The 10,242-nt window shown below is 57.8% G+C and overlaps 1 protein-coding gene across 4 annotated transcripts in view; it reads right to left on the bottom strand.

Moving 5' to 3' along the window:
• The window catches only part of Tspan32 (tetraspanin 32), a 16,865-nt gene extending 16,732 nt beyond the window's left edge, over positions 1–133 (bottom strand). For all 4 annotated transcript variants that reach the window (XR_007104061.1, XM_047519059.1, XM_047519060.1 and 1 more), the window contains exon 1: positions 51–133. Coding sequence is in view for 3 of the 4 variants with exons in the window: in XM_047519059.1 (XP_047375015.1) it covers positions 51–116 (66 nt within the window). In the remaining variant the exon portion in view is untranslated. The remainder of the gene's footprint in view (positions 1–50) is intronic.
• Between the last annotated feature and the right edge of the window lie 10,109 nt (positions 134–10,242).

Here is a 10,242-nt window from a genome sequence, read left to right as displayed (position 1 = left end):
GCCTGGGCCCAGCCCTGCCACCCCACCGTCCTGCCCACCCTGCCTGTTACCAAGACAAGGAAGCAGGTGAGCAGCATCTGGCATTTGGCGACCCTGACTCGCCTCCCAGGCCCCATGGTGGTCGCCTCCTCTCCTTCCCTCTGTTCCTCTGCGTGGTTTCCTGCCAGGCAGGGGCCTTAGACCGCAGCTGCCCGCCCAGGAGGTAGGCACATCCGCCCATCTGTCAACACACCCAGAGAGTGGGGTGGCTGGGTGTCCTGGACAAGGGCAGGCAGGAAGTGGAGGCAGCGAGGCCCACCCCCTGCGGCCCCCAGTCTGGCCCAGACACGGGCATTTGCTGATATCTGAGGCCTCCCAGGCAGGTGTGGCCCTGTTCCTGCTGAGGCCACCAGGCACCTCTGGGAGGCTGGGAAGTCACGGATGGCCAAGGGGACAGAGTAGAGCGTGGTGGGGCTGCACCCCAGGAGTCCTGCCTGGGACCTGAGGCGGGCAGGATCTAAGGGACGCCATGCTTACAGGTCCTCGGGAAATTCGGCTTCCAGTGCCTCCGGGGCAGGAGGGTAAGTCAGGCAGAGCTGGGGGCCCTTCGTTAAACGCGGAGTCAGCGATCACACTCGATGTAAAGCATGATCAGGGCAGAGGTGCCCACCCGGCCACACTCAGTGAGCCTGTGGGGGCCAAGGAGACCCTCCAGGTGACCTAATGCAGTCTGTAAACCACCGGGGGTCCGAGCTGGGGTGAACTCCTGGGCCTCTGCTGTGTGCTCCAAGGCTGGAGCCCCCCTTCCACATCAGGTACCGTGGGGTCCTCCTTGATGTGAAGTGACCTCTGTGTGCGGGGGGCCCAGATAGCTGGGCCTGGAGGCCCCTCGACATTCTGGAAGCCGGAGGACACAGCTGTGCAGAGGGCAGCACTGGCAGAGGGCAGCGCTGTGGCCCCTCTTCCCTCCCTCTGCCACTGGGGCCTTCATCCCTCCCCGCAGCCCCAGGCAGCCCCTCCACAGCCCTGGTCCCGGGCAGCCTTGCTGGAGTCGGGTGCCAACCAAGCTGCTGTAGGTGGAGGCCTAGGTGGAGGCCCAGGTGGAGGCCCAGGTGGAGATGAGGGCTCAGGGCCTCGTGGGGTGCGGCAAGTTTTGTCTCCAGCAGAGACAAGCTCCACTCACTGGCCTCCTGCCTTTATCCTCAAGATGTTGGACTTGAACTCAGGTGCACACATGACCTCTTTCTCCTACCCTCTTCCTTCACCTATTAATCAACTGATTAATTAAAATGGTTTTGTCAGAGGATCCAACAAAACGGAACCCAATGGTCAAAGCTGTTGTTGTCAAGAAGCAAAATAAACTGGGAAGTATTGGCTTATCAACCACCTGTGAATCCAGACAGAGCTGAACCAACAGTTGAAGATCTGAGTTGGTGAGGAAGTGGAGGTAAAGCTCGGGGCAGAACAATCTTAAGTGACCCCTTCATTAGGAAGGCGAGGCGTGACACTTGGAAATGCCCAGCTGCTGCAGGAAGCAGACCCCTGCTTGGGGGCGGGCGCCTGGGCAGGTGGCCTGCCTGCTTTTCTCTCCGGCCTAGCGCTGCCCCCTGTCCCCTGTAAGGAGCCCCAGGTTACAGTCTATTGTGAGTGAACGATTTTTAAAATTGGGGCGCGCAAAGGAAGGGGGTAGAATTTAAATGACTGCAATTGAATCTCAAAATGACTACAATTAGGTGTTTTAAATTTTTTTTAGTTGTAGATGGACACACTATCTTAATTTATTTATTTTTCTATGGTACTGAGGATGGAACCCAGTGCCTCACACATGCTAGGCAAGCGTTCCACCTCTGAGCCCCAGCCCAGCCCACGACTGGATCTTATATCCCAATGCAGGCTAAATACTACATTCTGAAAACCAACCCTGGAACTTTCTGTTTCTCACAACTCCCACCCTTACCTGTGGCCCTCCAGAGCTGCCTCCTTCCTGGAAGGGGAGAGTCGCTGTACAGTAGAGACCTAACAGGTGCACCTTGGCCAGGGCCAGGGCAGCCTCACAGTGCTAAGTGTTCACAGAGGGGACCCTACATGTGCTGTCGAGAAGGGTGCTTTTCCTCTGGGGTCCTCCTCCCTAAACCACAGCCCTGGTCTAGCTCTGAGAAAATGCCAGACAAGTCCAGCTCGGGCACCCTGACCAGCCCCTCAAAACCACTCAGGTCGTCAATCAAAAATGAACTATGGTAGTCAAGAGGAGCCCTGGAGGCAGGACCACATGTCAGGTGGGTGCTGGGACAGAAGGTCCAGAGGGAAGTGGGAGGGAATGAGTCCAGGGTGGGCTTAGCGAGTAACAATGTATCAACTTTGATTTTAGCGAGTAACAATGTATTGATGTCACTGGTAAGTTGTGGCCATTGTCCCACACTAATGTGAGTGTCGAGGCAACCAGAGGACGGCCTGACAGAGGGACCCCTGGCCACCCAGAGGACGGCCTGACAGAGGGACCCCCGGCCACCCAACGGGGAGCCTGCCCACCTTCAGCCTCGGGAGGAGGTCTGACAGAAGTCCCCTCACACAGAGGTGAGCAGTAGGGCCTGCACCCTGGTGCTCGGGCCTGACCTGTGCCTGGCCTCCGTGGGCTCAGCAGGGCTGAGCAGGTGGCACACAACCTGTTCCATCCAGGAAGGCCAGCCTGCCGTCCCCCGGGCGCCAAGAGTTAGCTCCCCTACTGCCCACTGAGCAGACCCACCAGGTCCCCACAGCTGAGACACAGCCTGGGAGCTGCGCTTGGGGCCTCCCTGAGCCCAGGGAGGAGGCTGGCGTCCCCTCCCCACCACCCTGTGCCCAGTCCCATTGACCCTAGGACAGCCTGCCCTGGCTTCAGTGGCTGGGCTGTCCTCAGGCCAGACTCCTGGGCTCTGGGACCCTCAGCATTGCAAAGGCCCCCACCCCAGCACTGGAGGCCACCTGTCCTTCGCTCTGGCCCTCCTCCTGGGAGCCAGGACTGAAGTGGGCTCTAGTGCCGTGTCTGCCCTGTGGGCACAGGGCTGCCCCCAGGAGCCCGGGAACAGGAGGCCCCTCACCGTGTCCATGCGTGCCGGCCTTTAGTGCATGGAGCCGGCACCACAGAGCCCACTGTCCTGCCCGGGGCCACCAGTGACGGTCAGGGAACAGAGAAAGGCTGGGGCACCCAGTGTGTCTGGGTGGGTGTCCTTGAATGACCCTGGGGGTCGCCCCACACCCGTCCAGGACTCCCTTGAGGGTAGTGAAAAGCCTGGCCAAGGGGTGTGGGTGGGATCCCTGATTCCCAGCCCTTTTCCTGGTGGCTGGTGAAGAGTGCCCAGTGGCGAAGGCTGTGGGTAGCTCTCAGGCACCTGTGGACCCTTTGGAGACGCCAGGGACATTGCTGTTGACAGTGGTCCTGCCCACAGGGGCGGCAGAGCCCATGCAGGAGGGGCGGGCCTCCCTCTATTGGACAGGTGCCAGGTGCTGGGAGGGCCAGGTGGGAGGCTCTTAGGTGGGCGAGGACCAGGGCCAGGAGGCTTCAGACGGCGAAGCTGGTATCAGCATCCGCAGTGGCCGGAACCCTGCTCCCCTATCCTAGGTGGGCACCCTGACCCCACCGTGGGTGCCAGGAGGCCGGCACTCTAGCCCCAATGTAGGCAGCAGGAGGTGGGTGTTCTGACCCCACATGGGTGTCAGGAAGTGGGCAGTGTGACCGTAATGTGGGAGTCAGGAGGTGGGTGCACTGACCCCAAAGTGGGGCCCAGGGGTGGCTTTGGAGTGGCCAGGTGAGCCCTTGTGAAGGCTGAGAGGCCCTTTAGAGGAGGAAGCAGACCTGCCTCTCAGCTGCGTGAGGGCACAGAGAGGACCAGCCATGTCCAGCCAGGAACGAGGCCCTTGCCCAGGGTGGAGGCCACTGCAGGCCTGGCCTCAGGCCCCAGGGACCCAGCAACTGATGCAGGCTTTGCCAGCTGGTGCCCGTGCCCAGTGTGCTCCCGTCCACCGCTCACCTGCTTGTCCGCCCAGCTCACGTTATGGAGCTGGAGAAACAGTCAGACGCCACCCCAGCAGCCTGGGCTGTGCAGAGGCAGAGGGGCTGCAGGGGGCCAAGGCCCTGAGAGGCCCAGGGGTCCCTCGACCCCTGCTCCTGGCTGCAGAGGCCACCATGACCAGTTGGGGCAGCTGCAGTGAGCTCTCCTGTCCCCACTCAGCCTTCCCTCAAGGCCCCTCCCTGGGTGAAGAGCGAGGTAGGATGGCGCACTGGGTCTGCCTGCCAGAGCGTCAGGGGAGGGGTGGCCCCACCCCAGTTGAGGAGGCGCTCACACCGGGGTTGGCAATGACGTCAGCGAGGGCCACTTGGTTTGGTTTGAGGTGAGATTCTGGTATTTTAAACAGTAGCATCAGGACTAGGATGGAGGAGGAGCCTGCCAGGGTGGTGTCCAGTGGGGGTCAGTGTGGCCTTCGAGGAGAGAGGGCACGCTGGATCAGGGGACAGCAGGACCCCCAGGCCTGTTGCTGAGATTGTGTCTGCAGGGGTCAGAGGGTCTGGCCCATGGACACCTGTGCCTTGGCCTGTTGGTCACCATGTTCCTGGGACTGAAGCCCCAGGCCCGGCTGGACAGGAGTCTCACATGGAGCCCTCTCCCACCAAGGCCAGGCTGGAGGCCGCTCACTGACTGAACCCGTTAACCAGGGGCCTGGGTCCTCCAGGGAGGGACCCCGCACCGCCACCACAATTCACCCTGCTGTCCTCCTCCAGCTTCCCAAAGGGACTGCAGCCACTCTGGGGGGTTTGATGCTGGCTCTGGACTGACCAATTCCCGGAGACCAGAGCACCTCTGGGGCTCTGTGCTGGTTCCAGGTACTGAGGACCACCGGTACTGGGTTTCTCAAGGGGCTTTTCACACTGAGCAGCAAGCAGTTAAGATGTTTCCAGCCAGGCATGGTGGCACATGCCTGTCATCCCAGGAGCTCGGGAGGCTAAGGCAGGAGGATCATGTGTTCAAGGTCAGCCTTAGTAACTTATCGAGGCCCTAAGCAACTCAGTGAGACCCTGTCTCTAAATAAAATATGAGAAAAGGGCTGGAGATGTGGTTCAGTGGTTTAGTACCCCTGGGTACAATCCCCAGTATCAAAAAAACCCCAAAAACAAAAAACAAAAAACGGTGCTTCCATGCCTTCTTGTGGCCTGACGGCTTGTTTTTTAGCACTGAGTGGTAGTGCTTTGTCGGGTGTACCGCAGTTGATTTGTCCCTTGACCTGTGGAAGGCTGTCTTCCGGCTTGTGACAATTATGCATAAAGCTACTACAAACCTTCACATGTGGACCTAGGTTTTCAACTGGCTTGGGGAAGCATCCCGGACACGGCTGCTGGATCCTTTGCTAAGACCGGGCTTGACTTTACAGACGGCCTGACTGCCTTCCACGGTGGCTGCCCCACCTGCATTCCCACCTGCGAGGAGCAAGGGCCTCCTGAAGCTCTATGTCCTTGTCCTCAGCGGCCTGTGGTGCTGTCAGGTCCTCAGAGGTAGGGAGTGGAGTCTCCTTGTGGCTTTAATCTGTGATTGCCTGATGGCGCGTGATACTGAACATCTTTCCGTCTGCTTATTTAGCATCTGTGTATTTCCTTTTGTGAGCTGTCTGTTTGGATTTTTAAATTGAGTTGTTTTCTCATAATTGAGCTTTAAGTGTTCTTGTATATTTTGGACATGAGGCCCTTAACAGATAAGTGTTTTGCAAAGATTTCCTTCTAATCTGTGGCTTGTCTTCTCATTCCTAACAGCGACTTTTCAAAGCAAGGGTTTTTAAATTTTAGTATGGCCCAACCTCTCAGCCACTGATCTGGAGAGTGCTTTTGATTCCTAGTTTCCTCTTAGTAAAGACCTCCAGGAGCCAGCTGCTTTCAGGGGGCAAGGCCAGGAACACACCTTCACTGTCCCCTCTCTGGGTCTATCCATTCTGTGGGGACTTTGGTTGACTTCCCTTCTATAGGACGTCTTCCTGGTCCATTCCATTGATGATTTCCCGCTGGTCCAGCCTGGAGAGCAGGAAGCAGTAATTACCAAAGACCTTGCCAACATGGTGTGGGCAGGGAAGGGATCCTCGGTGAATCTCTGCGGGCGTGTTGAGATCGATGTCTCATTCTCCCTACTGCTAAGAAGAAACAGTGTCTGGTGGGCCGCTTCGGATTCTGGAGGTAGCACTTACAGGACGCTCTGACCCAGCTGGCACCTGACTATAAGGCTGTCAGTCTCGAGAAAGGCCCAGACAGGAGGAGGCTCTGCCATGGGCCCAGGCTGCCTCTGGTCTGTGTGTGACCAGCAGATCCCGGTTTGAGGGTCTGTGCCTGGTTCGGAAGCCCTTGGGAGGTTGAACCAGGCTCCCACAGGTGAACCACAGCCCAGCACCCTCAGGGTTTGAAGCCAAGCCTGCCACCCTGTGTGGATAATGACTCTTTTTTTTTGGGTGCTGGGGATCGAACCCAGGGCCTGTGCTTACAAGGCAAGCACTCTACCGACCGAGCTATCTCCCCAGCCCCTGGATAATGCCTTTTGAGAAACATTCTAGACTGCTTCTGGGCCTCAGTGGAGACTGAGCACGTAAGCACATCCCACCAACTGACTAGGTGACCTGAACTGTCCATCCTGAATGGGTGGTGGAGTTGGGCAAACCAGCTGTGTTCTGTCGTCAGTAGGCACAAGACCTGAGAGTTCAGGGGAGTCCCATGAAGTGCCCCCGACGCCTGTGGGCTCCTGCTCCTTTGCCATCTCCCTCCGCGATGGCAAGGACTTCCCAGGGAGCTCCCAGGGACCCGAGGTCAAGGAAGGGAAAGATCTGGGTCTGCATGACAGGTAGACAGCATCCCAAAGTGGGTCCCCTGTGGCCTCTCCTGAGGGACGGGTGAGGGAGACGCTCTCGGGGTAGAACACCCCTCCAGCAGTGCCCCACGCCCTGGTCAGCTCACCTGGCTGGGGGAGTGCTTGGGATTCTGCCGCCACCAGTCCACGGCTCGCTGCCGGAGATTTGGCTGGAGAGTGTGGCCTGTAGCCCAGAATGCGCTTGGGAAATGGCAGCAGGAGGGCAGGCACAGAGGTCAGGAGCGCCCTCTCCAAAAGGGATCAGTGTGTGATGAGCTCGCCAAGGAGCTCACCCCTCAGCTGAGGGGCTCTTGATGCCTAGGTGGACATTGCCCGCTCTTGGCCGTCCTCCTTCCCAGCCAGCCCATCACTGTCCACAGGGCTCGTTAGGAACTTGCCTGGCCCTAGGGATGATGGTCATGCATGGCAGCATATGAAGCCACTCACCAAGGCTGGTCTGCTGAGTGCCCTCCCTGGACCCAGCAGAGACCAGGGCCAGCACCCAGTGTGGGGCTCTGCTGGCTGCTGCTATCAGGGTAGGGCTCTGCCAGCAGGGACACACACTCAGGATGGGAACTGGCTGTCCCTGGCCATGGTGCTCTTGCTGGACCCACCACCTGTGGACTTGGGCAGCTTGAATCACCCTCCTGAGTGACCAAGGACCTTGATTCACAGCCAATGGAGTTGGGCAAAGGCCGGTGCTCAGGGAACTGCAGGTCTTCATGTTCCCTGTCACCTGAGGCAGCTGCCCGAGGACTGTGGAAAGGCCTCCTTAATGGCTGCATTTCAGGGCAGCTCTGCAGAGCCGGGCGACGACTTCTAGGATGCAGCGTGGGTTTTGAATTCGTTCCGTTGTGGTGTGCTGATCCTGTGCTGATCCTGCAGCCAAGACGCAGGGCTCTGGCAACCCAGGCGGAAGCGGCAGGATGCCTGCGGTACGGAGCCTCTTCCCGTGGAGCGTCTGCCTCGGTCCCCGCCATGCCGGGTCTCTGCACCTGGGACTTCCTCCAGAGGCTCACACTCTCCCCTGGCCCTGGAGGTCGAGATACACACCAGGCCACTTGGGATCCTCATGCCAGAGGACCCACAGACAAAGAAGGGGGTGGCTGTGCAGGCTGGGCCACTGACCCCAGCACTGGGAAGCAGCTGTGATTGCACAGTGGGGGTATGTCTAGGATGGGGACCGTCCCCTGCAGTTCCTCTGAAGATCCTGTGATTAGAATCAGTGAAAAACTTCCACCACTGAATCAGACGGGGCCACTGATGGCCCCGATCCTTCAGGAATGAAGGCTTGGGTCACCCCCCAGGCTGAGAGCCACAGGCTGCTGAGGAAGAAGTGAGGAACACCAGCCCAGCCTGCACCGCGTGGGAGTGGCCCTGAGCCCTGCTTCTGCCCTCTCCAAGCGCTTAACACGAGCCGGTTAATAGTTGTTGGTTTCCCATCTCTGCGTCGAACTCTTAGGACACCCAGCCCCATCCTCCTCCTCTTTGGGGAGAGGGGTGTGTCTGCACGTCAGGTGGAGCACGTGGCCTTTGCTGAAGTCGAAGGCCTCCATGTGTGGGCGTCAGAACAGTCGGGTCCCTCAGGGGAGAGGGTTAGTGGGCTGGGAGGAGGGAGTGGGGAGTGGCTACTGAAAACGTTCTGGTTAGATGGTGGCGATGGTCGCAGGAGCTTGTGGATGCACGCAGACCACCACGCTGAACTTGGAAAGGGTGAGATTTAGGGTACGTGAATCATCTCAGCAAAACCACTGTTAAAAGGCACAGGCCAGCTCTGGGCTTAGGGTGGAGTGACAACCATCCCCTGCTCCAGGCGGCTCAGGGTCCGTGAGTCGTGGGCCCTCCCTGAGCTCCGGCCCCGGGCTGCTGCCCGCCCTGCTGAGGCAGAGCTCCACAACCTTGCCCGGCTGGGGAAATTGTATCTGGACGCGGCACCTTCCAGGAGCTGTTGGTGTGAGGGGCCGGGCCTAGGCACCCGGGGCGAGGAATGGGATATCCAGCGCCCGCTTTAGAACGCAGCGTTTAGCCTCCACTGGACGGAAGAGCCAGTCGTAGCCTGCTAGCGACAACATTTCCTCTGCTCGCCCAGTTTAAAAGGAGCCAGTCGGTAGCTGCAACCCGAGCGCCTCCTATCCGCGCAGGGACTGTGCGGCCTTAGGGGTTAGACGGGGCTGCCCGTGTGCTTGCCCGCCAGACGGCTGTGTAGCGCTTCTGCAGGTCAGGTCTGCCTTGCCGAGTGAGTCGTGAGCACGTGCCTGGCTTCTCCAGCACCCCTGATATTTCTAAGATGGGGTCCCTCCTACTGCTCGCTTCTTACCCTGTGGGAACCTGTGACTGGCCACTGTCAACCCTGTCCCGTCCAGAACACCCCAGGCTCTCCAATCCAGCAGACGACCTCTGTCCTCACCTCAGTCCTTCATGCTGGATTTTCTGGGCCACATAGGTCCACTCGGCTTTGGTCACTGATTTGTGGCCATTTCCCAGCCTCTTCCCAATGCCCCTGTGCCAGGTTCCACTTTAAGCTTTGAATGCAGCCCTTGCTGCTCTGCCACTGGGACTTATTTTTAAAAGGACACGTTTCTCTTCCTCTCTCCCTGCTCCTCCCTAATCTCTCCCCTCCCTAGTCTCAGGGGAAACAGGATTGCTTTCCTCCCCATCCTAGGCAGAGCCATCTGTCCTAAGCACTCACCCACCACAGTTTGCTGACCTTAAGTCCTTTGGGTGTAAACCTAGGAGTGGGATAGCTGGGTCAAAGGGTGGGTTCATTCCAAGATTTCTGGGAATCTCCACACTGCTTTCCAGAGTGGCTGCACCAATCTGCACTCCCACCAGCAGTGTGTGAGTGACCCTTTCCCCCCATCCTCACCAACACCTATTGTTGCTTGTATTCTTGATAATTGCTTCTGACTGGAGTCAGATGAAATCTTAGAGTAGTTTCGATTTGCATTTCTCTAATTGCAAGAGATGATGAACATTTTTTCATATATTTGTTGATCAATTCTATTTCTTCTGCGAAGTATCTGCTCAGTTCCTTAGCCCATTTATTGATTGGGTTATTTGTTTTTATGGTGTTAAGTTTTTTTGAGCTCTTTTTATATCCTGGAGATCAGTGCTCCATCTGAGGTACATGGGGTGAAGATTTTTTTCTCATTCTGTTGACTCTTTCTTTACGTTATTGATTGTTTTCTTTGCTGAGAAGAAGTCTTTCAGTTTGAATCCATCCCATTTATTGATTCCTGATTTCACTTCTTGTGCTTTAGGGGACTTGTTTAGGAAGTCAGATCCTAGGCCAACACAATGAAGATTTGGGCCTATTTTTTCTTCTAGTAGTCACAGGATCTCTGTTCCGGTGCCTAAGTCCTTGATCCACTTTGAGTTGAGTTTTGTGCAGGGTGAGAGATAGCAATTT

The sequence above is a fragment of the Sciurus carolinensis genome, chromosome 11, assembly GCF_902686445.1.
Source record: "Sciurus carolinensis chromosome 11, mSciCar1.2, whole genome shotgun sequence".
NCBI lineage: Eukaryota > Metazoa > Chordata > Mammalia > Rodentia > Sciuridae > Sciurus > Sciurus carolinensis.
This window is presented reverse-complemented; position numbering and strand designations above follow the sequence as displayed.